This window comes from Phasianus colchicus, chromosome 2 (genome assembly GCF_987193195.1).
Source record: "Phasianus colchicus chromosome 2, bPhaCol1.hap1.1, whole genome shotgun sequence".
NCBI classification, from domain to species: Eukaryota; Metazoa; Chordata; class Aves; order Galliformes; family Phasianidae; genus Phasianus; species Phasianus colchicus.
The window spans coordinates 75,650,176-75,672,349 of NC_143437.1; the positions used below are offsets into that span (position 1 = coordinate 75,650,176).

General features: G+C 37.1%; 1 protein-coding gene across 4 annotated transcripts in view; it reads left to right on the forward strand.

Annotated features, from left to right (window-relative positions):
• The window catches only part of RNGTT (RNA guanylyltransferase and 5'-phosphatase), a 188,265-nt gene that overhangs the window by 119,954 nt on the left and 46,137 nt on the right, over window positions 1–22,174 (forward strand). For all 4 annotated transcript variants that reach the window (XM_031611103.2, XM_090136022.1, XM_090136023.1 and 1 more), the window contains one exon: window positions 4,646–4,746. In XM_031611103.2, coding sequence (XP_031466963.2) covers window positions 4,646–4,746 — 101 coding nt within the window. The remainder of the gene's footprint in view (window positions 1–4,645; window positions 4,747–22,174) is intronic.

The window sequence follows — 22,174 nt, forward strand, 5'->3', positions numbered from 1 at the left end:
GCCAAAAGTAGTGCCTGCTATTTGATTGTATTGGCTTATGACATCAGAGGCAGGTGTTGGTGGTATGGCAGTAGAGACTGATCTTTTCCACCAAGATCCTGTTGCATTTTGTTGCCTTGCAACAGATGGCAACAGAAGAGCAATCTGACAAAATGGTGTCTGACATGGAAGTGTATATGAAGCAAAGGTGTGTAATTGAATTCCTCTATTCAAAAAAGAAAAATTGCACCCATTGTCATTTATTGACACTTTCCAAACATTTCTGGAGACCAAACAGTGAATGTTTGAACACCATAGTGCACTTCAGCAGTGGTGACAGCAACGGTGAATCACCTGTGCTGGTGCAGGTTTTGATGAACATGGTATGCAGACCTTTGTTCATCTCTGGTGACAATGTGTAGCTAATGTTGACAACTATGTTGAGTGCTTTGTTTCTGGAAATTTGCTCTATCAAGCAGTTAATGTGCTCATTACATCTGTTGTAGTTTCCATGGAAATAAACGGGAGGTATTGCTTTAAAAGCAGTCGTGTATATGTGGCCCAAGACAACTCCTTTTCATTCAGTGTGATCAAGGCAAGGCAAAAGATTGGACACTCATGGCTTAGCGTCATAGAATCATAGAATTGCTCAGGTTGGAAAAGACCTTAACGATCATCAAGTCCAAACACAACCTAACCAAACTACCCTAACAGCCCTCCACTAAATCATGTCCCTGAGCACCACATCCAGATGGATTTTAAATATATCCAGGGATGTGTTTTAAACCGCCTCCCTGGGGAGCCTATTCCAGTGTTAACAACCCTTTCTGTAAAGAAGATTTTCCTGATATCCAACCTAAACTTACCCTGGTGCAACTTGAGGCCATTTCCCTGTATTTTGTCACCTGTCTCCAGTGAGAGGAGACCAACCCCACTCTCATTGCAATTTGAAGAGAGCAATAAGATCTCCCCTCAGCCTCCTCTTCCCTGGACTAAACAGCCCCAGTTCCTTCAGTGTCTCCTCATCGGCCATATTCTCCAAGCCTTTTGCAAGCCTTGTTGCCCTTCTTTGGACCTGCTCCAGCACCTCAATGTCCTTTCTGTACTGAGGTGCCCAAAATTGAACACAGTACTCAGGTGAGGCCTCACCAGTGCCAAGTACAGGGGCAGGATCGTCTCCCTAGTCCTGCCCACCACACCATTCCTGATACAAGCCAGGATGCCAGTGTCCTTCTTGGCCACCTGGGCACACTGCTGGCTCATAGCAAATCAGCAAACTTGCTGAGGGTGCACTTGATCTCATTGTCATTGATAAAGGTATTAAAGAGGACCCCTACGCATAGCTGGCCTCCACCTGATCAAAGATCCTCTGACCACAGTTTTCAAATGTTTCTTAGGATTTCAGTGCCGGGACTCTGAGAGGACAGTTTATGTTCTTTTGTGTTAAGGAGAATTCATATCCTAGGTATGTCAAACTTTTACAAGATTTACATTCCAGGCAGAAACAAATCCTCCTGTTTATGACTAGGAGAAAATGTTTAGTAATCTTGAATGCAAGGCAGTCTGAATTGATCTTTTGCATAAAATATGGGAAGTTTTTCAATTGAGACTGGTAGTCCTGAAGACTGTTAGCTTCTCTTAAAAGCAGTGATATGTAAAGAGATGGTTTGGACTGATACATTAAATCAGCTGGGATTGTTTTCTAGACTCAATTAGACTGGATCTAGTCTTAACAACTTATAAGGTCTCAAAAATATGACCTGTAGCTTAAATAGAAATTGATTACTTGAGTATATATTAATAAATCCATCAAGGCAAATGCTCCAGTAATCTTGCTTGGAAGATTATTGCAAGTCAATAACCTAGAAGCTATGCCACTCAGAGGCTTAATAAAAGGTTTTAGTGTTTAGATGTGATTGACAGGTGACACTTTTATGGAGTGATTGAAGACCTCAGTCGTGTTTAAAAAGTCAGACGAACAACCACGGAGAAAAATCTTTTGCACAGCAAAACCAGCACCTGCTTGGCTGCTCAGCTGTACTCTGTGTTCCTTGGTGCTCGCTCTAAAATTTGCTTCATAAATTAAATTTTTGCCCTGTGGAGAAATTTCTCATAAATGGAAATGTTCCTCACAGTTTTTATTCAAACTAAGTAATGAATACCTAGTAGTAGGAATGGTCTTTTGCCAAATCAGAAGGCAAGTGAGAGCAACAATAATTTCTTTGCAAGCTTTGTATGCAATATTATTATTCCCAGAACATACCTTAAAATTCAATTCCGTATTTTTGTAATATCAGGTATAAGAAAATTGCAGAAAAATTTGACTGACAAAGAGATCTCAGTGCCATTCACCTCCAACGTAATTTTCATTTTCAGTGCATGCAACCAGTTGAATATATTTTAAAATAGTCATCTTTTCCCTAAAATGGAATGTAAGCTATTTAAAATATATTTGAATATACAATCTGTGTATAAAAATGATTATCTGAAATGATTAAGTGGTTTCAAAATTGAGATTTGTTGTTTTGTGTATTCTGTTGCCTTATCCATTTAATATCAATAAGTGCATACGGCATGAGTTTTAGATCTTCATACCTGCATTGTATAAGACTTTGATTTGCAAATTTAAGTGAAAAAAAAATTAAAGAGCTAAATAAATTTCATTACTGGCGCATGGAGAACAGACAGAGAAATGAGGGAGAGCTGATTGAGGCCAGCAGGATGGAGAAAACTAAAGGGCTACTAAAGATTTATTATTATTTTTTTACGTTCTTAAACTGTACCTTTTTTAAATCCACATTTTTTTGTAAATATATGCAGTCAACCAACTCTTCTCAAATAGCTACTGATGTTACAGGCCAGAAATCATATAAAGGGGAATAAAGTGGGAAGAGAAGAAGTTTGAAAACAGACGTAATTTAAGTATAGCACTTCATCTTACTGTTTTTCTGATTCAAGTGAAACAGGGATGTTTGATTTGGTTTGGCAGCTGTTCTGGATGTGAGGGATGACTGGGTAAAGTTGCTTTCCAGTAGACAATTTTCAAATAGAAGTTGGCTGGGAAAGAATAAAATAAAAGACATCGAAGGAGAACAGGCATAAATAAAAGGTGTGAGAAACTTCTTCTGCATGTTTTCCTAATGTCCAAGATAAATGATTTAAATTCTATTCAAATTTTGAGGGAGCAGTTTTGGAGAAATTCACTTTAGAGCTACAAAAGATTAGAATAGTAAGTTGGGTAGGCAACTCCAGTACCAACATCTGAAAGATGTCTCTAGTATCCTGAATAGCAACCCAAACAGAAAACCTGAAGTCATCAGTCTTGGATAGTCTGGGGCTGTGGTCAAAAAATTAGTAAATGGAGTTTAGACAGCCACGTTCAGTTTTCAAAAAGAGCTTTCAGTCAGTTATTTTTGTCATGTTTCTGCTATGCATGACTAACACTGTTTGGAGCTGATTTTGGTTTCAGCTTGGGGAAGTAAAGCTTGCCTTACTATTGTCTAGCAAACATCACACAGCCGTTTTATGAAGAAGTAATGAGGAAGATACAATGCATTTATTTTGGAAAAGATAAGCGTCCATTCTTTTATCAGAAAAAAAAAAAAAAAGAAAATTCTTCATCTGCTTTTGTCACTTTTGGTCTAGACCTGTTACATTTATCATCAGTAAACTGAATATTTTGTAAATATTTAACAAGATCTGGGTGCAGTCCATGAATGGTGGTCACTGTGGTACCTACCAAAAGACACCTGGCATTCTTGGTTTTGTAGGTTTGTTTTTATGAGGTAAACTTAAAATGGTCTTTCTCATTGAGAATTACAAAGAATCTAAAACTAAAATTTCTCATCTTGTACATATCCAATTTTTTTTCCTGTCCATGCTAATTCTGATTTACTCCATTGCCATGAAAGATATCCAAGTAAGGAAAAGTTTAGCTGCCTTGACTGTCACTATTAGCTGAGGATGAACAGCATGACAGCTTAATTAACCAAAGTGGATGATAAAAGAGACCATGCTAAAGCAAAGGTCTTAATTTAAGGGAAAATTGCTCTTTTATGATAAATATGGCAACTTCTGGTTCAGCTCTCTGAAGCAACAGATGCTCCCTTAATTTATGTTTCAGCATGTCACGACGCTTTTTCAATCGCTACATAACTTAAATTCTTTTGATACCAAAGTACATGTTTCTGATGGGCCTTTCTGAGAGCTGTCAGTATGATGACTGCTGACTTTTTCACATTGTGTCAGCCAACAGTATGGGTAACAAACACATTGTTCATAAAAATTGTTCAAAATGTTGAGGTTATCTTAAACGTGTATTTTATGCATGTCCTATCAGTGTTATCATTTATTAAAACTGCGCTGTCTTATTTTCTTTTTTGAAATGTTCCATCAGTGAGAGAGAAACAATGAAATATGTTAATTTTTATTTCCACTCTGAGTTTTGTATTATATGCAGTGGCTTGGCTGCTAAGCAGTTTTAAAAGGGAGCAGCAAATAAAGTAGTGAAGCACAACTACCTCTGTGGTAAATGAAATTCATTGCTTCAATCACTAAGTGTTGTAATTCATTAGAAACATCTAATATAGTCTGAAATGCTGAGTTTTTCTTTTAAAACCAGTGAAAACCAACAAGCATAATTAAACCACTTTTTAATTTGCTTCAGAAATACAAGCCTGGTCGATGTGATGATATTCTGAAATGGAAGCCACCCAGCCTGAACTCTGTTGATTTTCGTCTGAAGATAACGAGGATTGGTGGAGAAGGGTATGTAATCTCTCCCCTTTTAAATGTATAACACACAAGTGAATGTCCCTTAGTAGTTTAATCTCCCCTCTGATATTTCTTGACATTTTCTGGGGCTAAGCCTCTCTGTATGCTGTAGAATTTGTTCACTGAAAGTGTTAGAAGCTGTTGTAATCAATGCAGTACTGAAAACAACAGCAGATGCTTATAATGTAAAACTACTTGTTCTTATATTGTTTCATAACATTAAAAACACAAAAAACAGAGGCTAATCTCATCTTTGGCTTTGGCATTGCCCTTTGTGGATGTAGAAAACAGACAGGCTATGCTAGCTAAAATTCTTATATAAAATAACTATTTTCTATTGCTGTTAAGAAAAACAGTGCCAACATCAGCTTTCTTCCATTTTAGAATTCTGCATAATCAAGAAATGACACTTGTTTTTTTTAAAGAAAAGCCTGAACTTCACATTTTTTGATAAGTTTTCTTGGTGTTGTCTATAAAGCCATCAGTTTTTTTCAAAAATGGTAAGCTCCAGAAGCAAGAGACACGTAAATCTTTACAGCAATTCTACATACTTTTTGCCCAATTCAGACACTGCACATATTAAACAGGGAGGGAAGGGTGAAGATTGAGTCACTGAATTAAAGCTTGCCTTGGAAATAATTTTATTTAGGGCTGAGATTGTCAATTTTTTTTTTTTTTTTAAGTTGCTTGTTTTAACATCTGGGTCTCACTACGACTGAGTTTGAGTACTGATGTTAAGCTTTTATTTTTTTTTGTGCATGCCCTAGGTAACCCAGTATGGTTAAACAGTTAATACACAGACTGCTTACTTAGTCCAGAGTGCCAGTAATGGTTCATCTAACTTTAGCTTATTGTATTAGTGAACATATTTGGTGAATGTGTGATATCTTGAGAGGTTTACTCAACCAAATATACTTGGCTGCTGACTTCTGAGTATTTCATAAGGTCAGAAACATCTGTTATATTTTTGTGGTTGAAAGTGGTATATTAAGTCTTCAGAAGCAACACAGCTGCTTTAGAAAATATACAGGAATATTTTGTTTGATTTCAGATTCAGACAAATGTTTCAAATTTGTTTGGCTGCTATTTAAACCACTGAAAAGTGTAACAGGAAAGATTTCTACTGAAAAAATTACCTGGTGTCTGGCAGGAATGCTACTTTTATTATAGGATTCTTTTGATTTCAGCTGAAACTTACAAATTCATCGTAGGAGCCTGTAACTCAGAAGCAAAATAAAACTATTTTTCACTGTGTAAAAAAAAAAAAAACAACAAAGTATTTGCTTGATTAGTTAACACCAATTTCAAATAGATTTTTATCTTAGTGTTATTGCGTTACATTTAAAGAAAAAGATGATAATTTTATCAGAAAATGAATGTAATAAAAATTAGCCAGCAAAACTGTTGCTAAAAAGTTGGACACTTAGCAGTAAATTATTGAAGAAGGAGTATTCCATTGTTAAATCAGAAATATTGCCTAACATTTAGAAAAGTTCTACCATACTTCAGCTATGTGAAAATGTGTTATTGCTTATCAGGATGGATATAAGCACCTGGAATAGTCTCTGAATGCTGTAATACTTAAGTAAGCTCATGTTTATGTTCCTCTCACATGTTAAGAAAAAAAAAATCCTAGAAACTTGGCATTAGAGAAATAAAGTATAATTATTCCAAATACAATAAAGTATAATTATTCCAAATACATTTTACTCTAGCTCATATGACAGTTGACTGCTGTTTGTAGCACAAGTCCAGGTACATTCAACTAACAAAAAGAAAATTTAATGAAGTACTGGGTGAAAAATAACACTTTGCCCTTACTGGAAGAGAGAGATTCGTGTTAAGTAATGACCAATGAAACTGTAGCTTCTATTCAGTTAAACATAAACAATAAAATATTGTGAATAAAATATTGCAGGCTTAATTGCTTTACTTGTTAATTTGGTTGTCTGATTAACTGCTTGGTAAAATATGAACTTTTTAATGGAAGCATCCAAACTGTACCAACTTCACAGTTGTTTTAAAAGAAACATACTTAGTTTTAGACTTTAAAAAGGCAATTCCAGAGTTCTGATCTCTGCCATATTAAACTCACTTTGAAGAAGGCCTGTTAGGTTGATTTCTGAAGAAAAAAAAAATCCCCAACAACCTAACAATTCTATTTTGATGAACAGAATGTCTTGCTACTGGCAATTCTAATATGGCAGTGTTAGGCATCCTTCCTCTCCCTAGCCCCACTGAGATTAAAAGCCAGGATTCATAGTGGTTTCAGTGCTTTAGGTAAAATAGTTTTCCTTCAACAATCCACAAAGAAATTTGGCACGTGTTTGACAGCAGAGTTGTGCAAATGTGTTTAAAATACTATTATAAAAGCATGTGTGTTATTTCGATAGTTAAGCAGTAATATTTATGAGAAAGGATTGTATGACTTTGTATTGATCTTTTACTGACTGTGGAGCTGAACTCAAAGTATTGATCTCAAATACGTGACAGCTTGAAATAGTGAGGATGGGGATTGCCTATAATTCTCATCAGTCCTCTGTTCTGACTTACAGCCTCATCTTTAATCCCTAAAATGCAGACATCTAAATCTGTGCTGCTGTTGTGTGTGGTCTTTTAGGTTGAACCTGCTTTAATAAACTCCAGCCACACTGCCCATGTATTTATAGTTCCATGTTCAATTAAATAGTGGGGAGAAAAAAACACATGGGGTCATTATTTATTCAAAAGCATGAGACTAGAGCACAGTCAGCTGTTAGGCCTGTCTTTGGCATGGCATGTGTAATTGAGATCCTGATCAATTGTAAACAATCTTGTGCATTTTTCCTATGAATGAGGGAGTTCTCCAGGGAATTTGCTTGATTTTAGTCGGTGTGATTATTTTTCCATCTACCTAAAATTCCCCTGTGCTTTCAGTTGTGCATTTCCATCCATAGATCAGTCTGTAATAGTAATGCTAACTGCAAAATAGCTGCCATGTTTCACTCCAGATGTAGTTCCGTTCTGGATGGATCACTCATTTGTTTTTGTATAGGGTTCAGTTATTTCAGTATTGATATTGGGCAGTTTTGCCTTTGAATTAAAAAGAAGGGTCAGGCTTATGGTTTATGAAGTACTTTTAGAATAAGCTGCACTATTAAGATGAAGATTCCATAACAAAGAATGAAAATAAAGAAAAAATACTATTGCATCCGAGGAAAGACAGGGTCTTGGTAATCTCAGTGACCTAATCTTGACACTCCTGTTCAGCATATATATTTGAAAGAAATTGTGTCATTGCACCTTAGCGAGTTACATCTTATCAGCTGAGCCACAGTAATTGTCCCCTGTGTATTCTCATAGAGCAGCCCATCCAAGCGTCACTGTGATGGTTTACATTAACTCTTCTTCTGTTGCTTTTGCAAGGATTCCAGTTTATGGTTTCGATCATTTTTGATCGCATCAAAATAGTTATTTTTATTGAAAACAAACAAAAAAATCCAACAACCTAATAAATCAGCTCAGTGAAGGAGTAAGGTGTTCTTGTTCTGTGGTGAAACACAACAGTTGAACTGTAAAGCCCTCACATTTCACATGCTTTAAAGTGGTAAGCCCACTTGCCAGCACTTCTGTATCACTTCAGGCTTACTAAGATAATTGTCTCTCATCAGCAATGTGAAGTGAAGCCCTTTAATCGTGTAACAGTGCCTTGCGTTTTTCTGAAATTATGGTGATACTCATGGAACATAAAATTACGGGGACATAAGCTCACCAACTGTTTACAGATGGCCTCTGAGTTAAATGGCCTTGTCAGAAGGAAATATATGTAATTGCTGTATGCAACGTCTCAGTTATAGAGAAGATTTTTTTTTAAAAGGTAGAGATCCTTTTTTTTCCCCAAAAAATGTCTGACTTTAAAAATATTTCTTAAAAAAGATAAAACCCCCCAAGCTGATTCTGAACCTTCTTTAAATGTCACAAATATCATCTGAAAATGTCTACACGGTGCCAGTTTTGTGGTAGCTTACAAGGACGTCCGTGCTCCCTTTTCTAGACTTTAATTAGCCTGTGCAATTCTTTCAAATTTTATCTGAATCAGACATGCTGAAGTCAAGTGAAAAGTGAGGTTTTGTCTCTACTGGTTTTGAGTAAATATCTTACTGGGTCAATGGATTAGATGATTTCATATCACAGAATAATCAAAGATCTGTCTAGAATCTTGAGGTATGAGAAGGAGTCAGGAATTTTACTCATCTTCTAAGAGAGAAATACTGATAAAGTCTTACTTCTTTTAATGTGTGTGTATATATATACATATATATATATATAAAATATGTAAATATATATTTAAAATCTGAAGGAGTCATCAACTCCGTTAGTAATCATTTTTTTTTAATTGTAACCAAGAGAAAGTGTACCACATTGGGAATGGGTGTGTGGGGTGGGAGGGTAGGGAACATGTTTTAGGCAAAGTTTTTTTTGCTTGGAAATCGTTGAGTAATGAAAAATGGAAGATGAAATACAATGTGTTTGAGGACAGCAGGGGTCTCAGTGGCTATCTCACTGGCAATTACAGATCAACAACCAAATATAGATATCATAGCTATCGGCAAGTGAATGTTTTCACTTTGTTAGATGTCATGTTGTCCTTTTTGTTCTGTAAATTAGAGCATCTGAAAAATAAAAAGCTGGTTCAAAAGAACCATGCTGTTGTTGATTTGCTGTCATATAGATATGTTGTCTGTCACAAGATGACTTATTCACCTTACGAGCCAGTCTTCCTCACAGTTCTACTTTGAAAAAAAAAATCCTAACTGAAAAATGGTAAGAGTTAACTGAACAGCCAGGATCTGCTGAGGTGACAGTATGGTTTGTTTGACCTGTGTTTTGTGCTTCCTCCTCTCTTTCTGTTCCTCCTTTTATTTGGTCAATAAATGACCAGTTAGAGCTGCGAGCTCTTTTCAGCCATACTGGATTGCAGAATGCTGGTTGCCAAAGAATGCAAACTTGTTCTTACACGTCATCCATCACAGAATGGGAGCTTTACAACTAGTACCTTAGTGGTGAAAATAATAATCCCATATTGCTCTAGCCTCTGGAGATCCATCTAGATTAGGGCTGCATTTACGTACAGTGGAGTTATGAGGCAGAATGCAGATGATGTCCCACAGCAATTATGGAACAAATAAGGACAAGATGTTGCAAATAGATGCAAAGATGCACAACATTGGGATGACAGCAGGAGGAGTGCAGGTCGGAATATATTAACTACATTTATAGTCATACTGTTGTTAAAGCAAGTGTGTGCTTCAAAGTTGCTTGCTTTTTATGGAATTTAAAAGTTGCAAATGAAAGTAAATGAGTAATTTGCTAAGCTGTTATCTTCAGGCATTCAACTATAGGTCTTACTAGATCTGGACAAATTTAGGGGTAGGATTGTGCAAGGAGGTTGAAAGAGAATATTATACGTGGAAAGAAGAGTCTGGCTGTATGGGAAGTGGAAGCACAGGTAGTACTGTGGTAGAAATATGCATGTGCAATTTTCACCTTTGGCATTGCAATGGAAGATATAAAAGCATATAGATTTTGCTGTACTGTAAACCCAAAGTACCTAGATGTATATTTATGCTGTACCACTCAGATGAGGGTGTTTAAAATATTTTCTCGATGAGGTTTTAAAGTAATTTTCAAAGTAAGTATTTGAATCTAACTTGTATTTATACCCTGGTATACTGAACATAATGTCATACCTTCCAAAACTAATACACAGAATGCTCTTGGAATTTCAAATGTTGGATTTCAAAAATGAACTCAGCCTCATCTTTTTATATGTTGAAGTGGCAGCCTTGGGCAATCTCCATCTGTCAGATAATTATTCTACTTTAGCTACTCATTTCTCCAGATTTTTAAAGCTTTGCCTCATATAATCCAAAGATTATTTATATGCTTGCTAAATGGAATGTAAATGTAGCTCTGTGTGTTTTGTAGACCCTTTTTCTTTTTCTTGAACTTGTTTTTTTCTTAATGTAGACTTTGCTGTGCTTTGTGTCAGCTATCATAATGATTAACCATTCTGTTTGATCCATTTCTATCTGTAAATGAGATCAAGAAAAACTCCCAAGTTTCATATGCCTCTAAAATTTGCTTATCGTGTGTCTTGGATACTCTGTCTTATTTTACCTTTGGATTTGAATTTTATTCTAAAGTTCAGCCTTGTAGCTTAGACTTCTTACCACTCATGTATCAGAAAGAACAAGCCAGAAAAGAATCACAGAATTGCCAAAGAACTGATGCCATCCCTTGTTAAACAAATCTAAGATGGTAGAAAATGGAGAAATAATCTCAGACTTCAGGTTAGCTGTTATTGGCTTTTTCAGGAAACAAATAGATAATATCCAGTGGCAGCTTCCCCTGAAGCTCATAGTGGTGCCTGAGAGCTGACTTACCTTCAAGGACAGCTTCTTCAAAATGCATAAGAACACACTTCTCCAGCATTGGATAAGACAAGTGGGTATAACAAACAGCTGGAAGGGCAACTGTTCTTATCTACCTGAACTTCTTGTGCAAGTCTGTTGACACGGTATCCTTATCTCTGAATTGGAGAGAGATGGATTTGAAAACTGGACTGTTCAATGGATAAGAGTTGGTTGGATGGTTCCTGCTGAAGGGTTGTGGTCAATGGACCTTTGTCCAGGTGGAGACCAGTCATGAGTGCTGTCCCCCAGGGGTCCATCTTGGTACGAGTACTCTTAAGCATCTGTATCAGTGACATAGACAGAGGGATCCAGTGTACCTTCAGCAAATTTGCTGATGACACCAAGCTGAACAGTGCACTTGATAAAGTAGAATGAAAGGGTGCCACCCAGAGGGACCCAGACTGGCTTGTAAAGTGAGTCCCTGTGAACCTAGTGAGATTCAAGGAGGCCAAGTGCGAAATGTTGCCATTGGGCCAGGGCAATCCCAGATAGGTGTTAATTCTCACTCTTGCAGAGAAGAACTGGAGATTCTAGTGGGTGAAGAGCTGGACATGAGCCAGCAAAGTGCTATTGCAGCCTGGAAGGCCAACAGTATATTTGACTGCATCAAAAGAGGGGTGTCCAGCAGGTGAGGGAGGTTATTATCCCCCTCTACACTGCCCTTGTGAGGCTGCATTGGACTACTGCATCCAAGCCTGGAGCCTCCAGTTCTGGAAAGATGCAGAATTGTTGGAGTGAGTCCAGAGGAGCATCATGAGGGGAGACCTCATTGCACCTTTCTAGTACTTCAGAGAGTTTATAAGCAGGAGGGAGACTGACTTTTTACATCATATGTATTGACAGGACAGTGGGAAATGGCTTTAAACATAAAGATGGGAGGTTTAAGTTCATATTAGGAGAGTGGTGAGACAGTGGCACAGGTTGCTCGGAGATGCTGTGGATGCCCCAACTCTGGAGGCATTCAAGGCTGGTTTGGATGGTACCCCATGCAGCCTGATCCAGGTGGTTTGCCATATTTTTAAATAATGCATAATTTAAAGACTATATAATTTAAATAAAGGAAACGTTCATCTTCCTTTTGTTAAAGTTACGAGCAATAGATACACATCTTCAACGTAATGAAGTTCATCTGTGAACTTATTTTTCTTTTGTACCAGTATAATTTAACTTTTAAAGTATGGGAGTCAAGAGCCAATATTATTGAACATGCTGCTCAGTATAAAGTGCTATGAGCTTCTTTGGCTTGTATTTTTGCACGCAGTAACTGTGATCTTCAGGCAAGGAGTATTTGTTAGATTCTGTGATGTGCTGCAAATGATAACTTAATCCAGAATGTTTTCCCTTCATGAAATGCCTGAGGTATTAATTAATGTTCAATTAGGTTTTTTTTGTTTGTTTTTTTTTGTTTCAGTGTGTTGTTTAATTGGAAATTTTTATTGTTATTTTTTACTTTACAGATTGGTACATTTAAAAACATGTTTGGAAAAGAGCATTAGCGTAAAATTGCTACAGATCTCTAATGTAAGAATACAAAGTGTTTTTCCACGGTATTTGAACTGAAGAACCTTTTGTTTAAGGAAAGAAAGCTTACTTCCTTGCATGCTGTGGTGTATTTCAAAGAAGAATAAAGCAAAGTGAGAGAGAAAAAAAAAGTTATCACAGCAAGAGTTGGTCAAACAAGCTGGACAGCAAAAGATATTGTATGTGTTTTTGTACTCTTCATCAGTCTCTCTCTGAACAATTTATTATGTAATTCTCTGATAATACCAAACTCACAAATCATAAAGGAACCAATTTAAGTGCTAAATAATGAATGTATTAAAGATAAAAAATAATACATGATAGTCCTAACTCCAGGAGTACAATGCAGTTTGCTTTGATATCATCAGAAAATCTTTTGGAATTGGGTTAGAAAATAGAAGTCCAGCTTTCTGTGTCTGACTGCATTCACAAGTATTTTGGAATCAGCAAAACACGTCAACAAAATAAATGGCCTTGATACAGGTTGTTTGCTTTTCTGCCACGTCAGTGTTATCGGTACTGTATGCATGCAGTGGTAGTGTTCTAGAACACTAGCCAATTATCAGCAATTCCACTTTCTCTGATAACCAAGAGAAACTCTTGGTACATTCACTTATCTTAAAGCCTTAGAGACATTAGAAAAGAAGCCTATATCATCATTTTTAGAAGAATGATCCAGTGTTCTCCTGTTTTATATGTATTCAAGCTGGGATGATTTGATTAAAAAAAAAGTAATTGCCTATTATGATTTTTTTTTAAATTAACATTTGAAGGGACATTTGCATTCTGAGGAAGTGCATTGTATTTTTAATATCTGTTACTGTAATGACTTAGGTTCTGCCACAGCTTTGGTAATTCACATACCATCTTTTTGGCAAGAACCCAGCTTTTTTTTTTTTTTGCTTTTTTTTTCCCCCTCTGAGAAAAGATGCTTATCCTGTACAAACACATTAAAGTCATTGAGACTATAGGTACATGTATCTGTCTGTAGGAGATCAATTTGCATAATCAAGGCGTGATGATTCAATGGCAATGCAGGATCCATTTTGTTATTTATATAAGCAGTATGGAAAAGAACAGTGACTGCTGGATATCAAGCTTAGGCGCATTGTGCACTTTGACAGGGAATAAATACCTAGTGCTTTGCAAAAGCCATTAATAGTTTTCAGTAGATATTTGGTTCCATCTGGCAGCATATGTAAGCATGTTCCTACAGGAGGATCCTATAAAGGCTAAAATTCCATATTTTCATACTTTTTATGCTTGCTCGCTTTTTACCAAACAGTCTTTTGACAGCAATTGTGAAGTACAAGCATGGTTTTATACTGAATTCTATTTTGAAATCAACCTCAGTGTTTTTATCTTAAACACGTGGAAGGAAGCTATGTTCTTTCATAAGACCCACTTCGATTTTAGCATCACTCTATATGTGAGAAATAAGCCTTTATTTTCATTTTGAAACCCAAATTTTCAATACTGTATGTTGCTTCGGCTTCACTTGAAATGAATCATGTTATTTTATTTGTAAATATACGTGCCAGGGAAGATTCAGGCTGGATATTAGGAAATACTACTTCTCTGAAAGGGTGGTCAGGCACTGGAATGGGCTGCCCAGGGAGGTGGTGGAGTCACCGACCCTGGAGGTGTTCAAAGAACGTTTGGATGTTGTGTTGAGGGATATGGTTTAATGAGAACCATTGGTGACAGGTGGATGGTTGGACTGGATGATCTTATAGGTCTTTTCCAACCTTAGTGATTCTGTGATTCTGTGATTCTGTGCCTCAGTGTGAATTGTGTGTATGTACACACACAACAGGTGACAGCTGCTGCTTTGTGTTGTAAATACAACAACAACAACAATGAAAACGTTTCCCTTGGCTTTTATGAGTCAAAACAAAATTCTCTTTCCCATATGTAACCATGGAGGATGAAACTCTGTCCTCGTAGCTTTTGTCAATTTTAAAAGTAATTCATTTTATTATATCACACTTGGATCTTTTCATATATTTCTATACTGAACGTTCTGGACTTCTTTTGGTTATTTGGACATTTTTTGCACTCTGCTTTTCAGTGCCGTGTTTTCCTTGTTTAAGGCCAGATCGCCAACCTATTCTGCACCTGTACTGTAGCAACCAGTGTTCCATTGCTGGCTTTTGAATGGTAGCAAAGTTGTGTGTTGCTGCACAGGGAAACGGGTAGTGGTGTCTTGTTCAACTTTGTGTAAGCTGGATAAATTCAATTCTCTAACCATAAAATTTAGATATGTGGAGATAGAAAAGCTTGTGAAGTAGTGGAGATTGTAAAGACAATCCTAATGTCTAATACAAGGATTAAAAGTAGTCTTACTGGTATGCTGGTCATCTTGTCCATCGCTGTCAGACCTCTTGCTGTTGGCAAGATAGGAGAATAAGAAGCTTTGGACATTGTTTTAATGAGGCAGCTATTACAGTACTTCTCAGAAGGACTGCAGGTATTTGTATCAGTTTTTAAAGTGGGGAAAAATGACATCCAAAGTGCAGAGAACTCTCCCAGGGAGCATAGTATGTTAGCGAGGAAAGACAAAAAAAAACTCTCAGTCCTCAGCTGTACCCAGCAGATGGCATTTTTTCCCCTTATAAGTACTAAATATTTTCAGAGCTATGATATTTTCATACTTAAAATTCTTTTCACAAAGAATTAAAAGATTGCACTGTGGGCAAATATTTGGCAACGGATTAGAAGTGAAATATAATGTATATACCTCTGCTTACAGGATAGAGGAAGTTGGAATGAGAAAAGTGTAGTAGCGTAGTGAACTTGTGTTTTTATCCCCTCAAATTTGCCTATCAAACCACTGTCTGACCAACGTTTATAAAAGCACTTTGTTCCTTTGGTGAGTGTTAAAGCATCAAATCTCATATGCTCAGTTTTCTAATCTTTTTATTAAGCAGTGCAAAACTCTGCCACAAGGTGGGTATTCAAATGTAGGAGATCAGTGGATGTGGGGAGAAGAGCAGAGCAAACAAACTCGGAAATGAAGTGGGTGTCACCCAGTAAAGGCTCTGATCTGTTCTCTCCCCTCCAGGAGGAAACAATCATGGGCACGATTAAGCCTTCTCAACTAATAGAAGAACCCTTCTCAATTAATAATTCTTCTGACTTACTAATTTATGATGACAGTGATCTGTATGCAGAACTCGCTATTGTTCTTTCTAAACTCGTTCAAGAGAAGCAGAAGAGAACTCAGTCTTCACTGCCCAGGGTCTTTGTACTTACAGTTCTGCACAACAGTCACTTTGATAAAAGTATCCACACTTTACTTGAATGTTAAGAGAAGTGTTTTGGAATATGATTTGAGTATCAGAGACATGCAAATACTTTCATCCAGCTGAGACAGATCAAAAATAACTGGAAGTATTATAACAGCAGAGGTATTAAGCTTCTGTTATTTAAATTATGTCATTAAAACTGAATGATTAAAAATGTGCTTTTTTTTCTGTTACTCAGCCTTATAATAGGAAATGCTGAATGTTTTTTTCAGACCCCGATAATTTCTGTTTTTTCACTTTAGTATCTATTTTACATTAAACATCTTAGAGAGTCTTTCAAGTATGATACACCGCTTGTTTCCTTTTGTAATGTTCAGAGACATGCACACTCCACATGTCTGAAGGTAATATCCTGCCTTTTTTGGAGATAAAATTAAGGTTCTTTGATGTTGGTTTTTTTTTTTTTCTCTGATGATTTTTTGTGGTTTGATGGAGCAGGCAAGAGGCATGCTTGCATCCAGTCTGTGACAAGATGAGCATCCAGTGCTTTACTCCAGTAGAAAAAACTTTCACTTGAATAAAATTAAATGGTTACAGGCTATGCGAGGCTTCAGACACATGGGAAAAACCAGCTTAAACTCCTTGACAAAGTAGGTTTTTACTTGACAAGCCTGAGGAACAGGAATGAGCCCTAACTAGTACAGAAAAATCCTTCTTTTAAGGATCTACACAGCCTTGTCTATTCTGTTGCTTTTCATTAGGTAGACTGAGAATCATTCATTTCCCAAAGGATTTTATATAGCATTTGGTCAAATGTTTGATTTTGCCACTGAAAGCCGTGTTATGAAACTGATGTTTCTTTTAAGTGAAAGCTGATACAGAAAGATTTTTAAACAACTTTAAAAATCCACAACATAAGACACTACAGAGGTAGACTTTGCAGAGTCCCTTTTCTGTTGCAGTCTTCTTATGAAAGGAATATCTTTAGTGCAACCTAGTTATGTACTTCAGTTTAATGCAAAAAAATATACCTTTGTGATTGCTCTACCTAAATTATTCCTTTGATTCCTGAAAACTTGAAGTGATATAAATTTATTACAATGTCTAAAAGCACAGAAAGGATTTTTCTAACAAAGCCAGAGATGAATATGAGAAAAGTGCAGGAATATCGTGGCCACTTAAAGTTAATGCTTCTGCTGTAATAGCTCCAAGTCCACAGGTAGGTTTTTAACTTAAAATGGCTATATTGTGCTCTAGAACAGGAAGAGAAGTTGTTTTTTAACAAAAAAAAAAAAAAAAAGTTGAATTGCCAAGGGGCCTACAAAGATAGAAGTAAAAAAGTTATGGAATGTTATTAGTGGTGAGATTGGATGAGCTGGGGGAGGAGATGGAATGGGAGAAACCTTCCAGATTTTAATTCTAGAGAGCTTCTCTCTTTGCCTTCATTTGAAATAATGTTTACTAGTAGCTACAGCAGCTTTCTACTCATATTTGCTGTACTTAATGAAACATGAACTCTGAGGTTATGTAGAAACTTACCAGCATTTTATGTAAGGGGATACCACTGACAAACTTACACCAAAGTGGGTTTTATTTAAACTGCTAAGTGGAGAAAGGATAATCTATATTGAGAAGAATAACTATTATTTCAAACGGAATGAAAAGTGCATCTAGGCTGGCTCTCCTTATCTGGGTGGGGCTTTGAGCAACCTGGTCTGGAGGTCCCTGCCTATAGCAGGGGGTTGGCACTAAATGATCTTAAAGGTTCCTTCCAAGCCAAACCATTATATGATTCCATGATTGATTGGGACAGTTGCAGGACATCTGTTTGTGCTGTGTGCATATGCAAGCTTGGAAAAGTTGGATAAGGGAAAATTTTGGAACTTATTCAAGCTCTCGAGTGGGAGACTGCACTCTTTCCTCACTCAAAAATCTTTAGCTTGGGTATCTTCAGAACAACTCGCCAGTTCCCTAGCTCATCTAAAAAGCTCTCTTCTTGCATTGTGGTCCTAAGGAAAATGCTTTCTTTTCCTCCCTTTTCATTTTCAAATATCAAATTGCTTTCTGTCGTCATCCTGAGTGATTCATGCTTGAAAGAAGCAACAGTTTGTTGTCCAGTAATAAAAAGGTAGTCTTGAAAGTGGGTCCAAAGAATGGAATGATCTATTTAATTCTCAAGTGGTTAAAGGGTTTCTTGATTTTTCAGTTTTCAAACTGATTTTTTGCCTGGTGGATGTTCTTTTATTGGTTCAAGAAAAGAAATGTGTGCTCATGCAGTTAATTCTTTTTCTGCGCAATTTATGTCAATCACGGATAAGTCTTCTTCCCAGGCAAGTGCTGGATATGAAAAATCAAAGCAATAGTCTGAGAGTGAAATTTAATATATTAAACAAAAAAATGTAGAATGGTAGGAATTATCAAAGTAATGTCATTGTCACTAGCCTCTATCTTTAAAATGTAGCAGAGAAGTCTAGCATTCAAAGGAAATGGACCCCAGGGGCTGTGTGCTGGAATACAGGCTTGTAGTAGCTGGGTAAGTGGAGTAACTCCTACCACTCCTAAATTGCATTTCTCTTAGGAAACGGGGTTGTAAAAGGAGATAAGAGACACTTTGTTGTTGGTTTTCTTAGCTGTTAGAAAACTTGACAGCAGGGACATGTTAATAGTAGGTTTCATGTACTCTGTTACAGGAGTATGTGCTCTACAAGCTTCTCCTTTTTTGTCTTTTTATAGGATACTGTTCCTATATAGATTCAGTTTTGTGTTACTGTTAAAGTTTTATTTTTTCACTTTTCTTCCTCTTGTGTGCAAGTCTTCAGGGTTGTCTTCATCATACAGATGATTACATTTTATTTTTTCTCAGTTCCTACCCTGGAGTGATTAAAATCCTGGTTAAAATGCACAGGATATTAATGAAACAACTGAAATTACATTCGCATATACTGATAGATTTCTCTCTCTAATGATCTGAAGATGTAGGTAAGATGTGGGAAAAGCCAGTATTTTTTATTATGCTCATATGATATATTAAAAAAAAAAGACAAATTTTGCATTAAAACCTTTCTCCTGACTTGCAAATGTGTGCTTCAGTCCTTTTTCTTTTCAGCAACACCAGTTAGTCTTCCTAGACGCTTTGTCTTACCTTAAATCAGACCTGAATTTAAGGTCATGGTGTTTATAATAGTGTGAATTGCATTTTTCTGCAATACCAGCTATTAATTGCAGTTACCTGTATTACCTAAAAAGGCTTACTATCCATGCAGGTAGTCTATAATACTGCCTTGAGTATCATCTATTTGGAAAGTCAAAATATGCTGAACAATGTTGCACTGATTTTCTTGCAGACTTTTTTTAGCAAGGATAAAATATAGTCCAAAATGACATGCAAAATTGCTTGCAGTAAAAATGATTTCTTGGAGGCAAAAAGGAAAAAAAGAAAAAAAGAACACAAAAACCTCCTGTACTGTACATTTATTAATTAATACCTTAATAATTTACGTTACATACATCTTTTCAGCAGTAGATGAAAAAAAAGATAGGTCATCCTGATACCAGTTAAATCAGTAGTTATCAGCCAGGGAATGAAAGTAACCAATTTTTTGTCCTGTGCAGTTAGCTTTTAATCACAACTGCTCTTTCACTTGTGTCCTACATAATAAAAATTCATGATTAAGAACAGTAAGTGAAAAGATGCTCTCTTTCTGTAATAATAATATAGCTGTTTTTATGAAGGATTCAATTATTTTTTCTCTTGCATTTTATAAGAAGGATACGTTTCTGCAGGGTTCTTGTCACCCAGGCCCCAGCTTCTTTGACATTGTGAAGAGCATGTCACAAAACAGGTTAATTGTTTTAATTCTAAAAAATTGCCATTGAAAAAGAGGGACTAGGACTACTGACTGCACACAGAATGCTTAGGAAATGGTTATGTTGGACCAAAAAATCTGTGGAAGCATGTGCCTGTTACACGCTTGCTTTCCTTTGCTTTGACTGTATCTTCTTTCTTTCTTCATCTTTGTTTGCTGCGGATAACCTTTAGTAATGTTTGTGCTTGTTTTTTAATTTCAACCTGTATCTGAAAGGCAGGGTTTTTTTACTGATTTGAGTTGATTGTTTGTGACTTCATTTAGAAATATAAAATTACAATGTGTGTAGTGGGAGGAGGACTTTGGAGGTGACCCAGTAAGGCTGTTTGTCTCCACTTCTGATGCGGCACTCACTCACAGGTAAGATTGGGCTGCAAGGAAAAGGCTGTGCTGCTTTCTGGTCTTCTCTCTTGGCCCAAGCAAGCAAGTGGACCTGTCTAGGTCAGACTTCTGATGGTGGCAGAGGGAAGCTCTGATGTGATGGAGCGGCAACTGCTGGGGCACTGAGGTGACATTGGGCTGTTAGTAGCTGGGCTGCCCCAGTCTGTAATTCTGTGGAGGCTGAGGAGAGACTGTAACAGCATTCTCAACTTGGGAGCTGTTGCAGTGAGGCAAATGCTGTTTGTGGAGCCGAGGTACCATGGAAGGATTCTTGTTCCTATTCTGATGGCTGGTAGCCTTCTGTTTCTCAGCACAGCCCAAGCTGCCCTCTTACCAATGCATTACTCACTGTGTTCCCATTTCCTGTCTGGGGGCTCCATGGAGAGTATGCTTAGGAACCTTAGGAGAAGAGGTGCTGAAATTTGGAGAAAGGGGAATTAGAGCACAAAATATACTGGAGGGAGATAGGCAACTTAAAAGGCAAAACAAAACCAAGGGGCAGAGGGTTAGGAAAGCAGCATGCTGGCTGTTAAAAGTCGGAAGTAAAGGAAGAAAAGCAAAGAGGAGAAGGGGGACAGGAAGAGACTTGACACTTCACCCTAATAGCAGAGCAGAGGTTTCCCTTGTTGGGAAAGTAGCCTTACAGGTAAGGATAGCAATATTTGAGCAGGAGAATAATCTGACCATTTTGTCACCGCAAGGAGAGCACTTCAGCTGTGTTTCTTCATACTGGGGAATGCAGAATGAAGTATTCTTATTACTATTATTTTTTTGAAGAATTTCTGTAAAAGAGAAGGAGTTCATAAAAAACTCATACAGTGAGTATGCCGAAGAACTTGATTTATAATGAATGGAGCAGCTCAGTCTTACACTGTCCATGCAGTTTCAGAAATGAGAGGGAAGCAGCCAGCAGAGTTCATGACAGCCTTCCTGCTTCACTTTGGGTGGTAGGTTTGCTTGTAACATATGGGGTTTTGTTCACACTGCTGGTGGCACTTGTGCCTGGGTGGATGGGAGCTGTGTGTGTGTCACACCCATTCCAAACAAGGAGTTCTTTGTCTTTTGCGTGCTTCATTTTGTGTCTGTAATCTGTGTAGTCCCACGTGGGCTGGTACCTAAATGGTTTGTAGACTGCAAGTCAATCATTTTGTGGTTGTGCATGATTAATTAATAAAGTATTCTGAATAAGTCATTAAAGTGGTGTGGGGAAACAGGAAGAAAAAGAAATTGCTTAGAGTGGTATAGCAATACATGTTCTTATGGCTAAGAATGCTGTTTTGTGATGCCTTTACCTCAGAATCTTCAATAGGAAGGTGGGAATTCTCGTAATAGTCATATCTGTGATCCAGGTAGCCAAGTGAATTTTATATTCTTTACCAACTTTTTTATTTTTTTTTTTTTAAGAAAATGATCTTCCAGATATTTTTTATTATGCATCTCCATGTTCTGCTCTTGCTACTTTTGTACACCAGGGCATCATCGATGAGCTGCCTTCTAATGATGTGTTTTGTGATGAAGTATTTATCAGGTTTGAATTCTCCCTTATTTGACATGATTCAGTTACCCCTTTTCTGTTATGAGAAAGAAAGTGCAGATCACATGATCCATCTTTGTTTTGCCCTGTATTAGCAAAAAGATACTGCTGCCAACTAATTTATTTAGGATAGCCTCTGCTTTGATTCAGAATGGTTTACAATTCATTTTCTGAAGAACTTTTACATCAGTAATTCCTCAGTGTTTTGATGTACAGTAACAGTCACCTCCCTGGGGTATAGAAGTGCCTTTTCCTTATTTTGGAAGAGTTCTCTCTAAATGCAGCTGATGTGCAGAAAGACCTGGTTGTTTCCCTCAGAACCGTTAACTGCCAACGTCTGGGACTGCCACAGGGTTGTGCCACACCTGGATTGGAAAAGTCAGGGAACTTCTGTAGCAGTTGCACTGACAGGTGAAG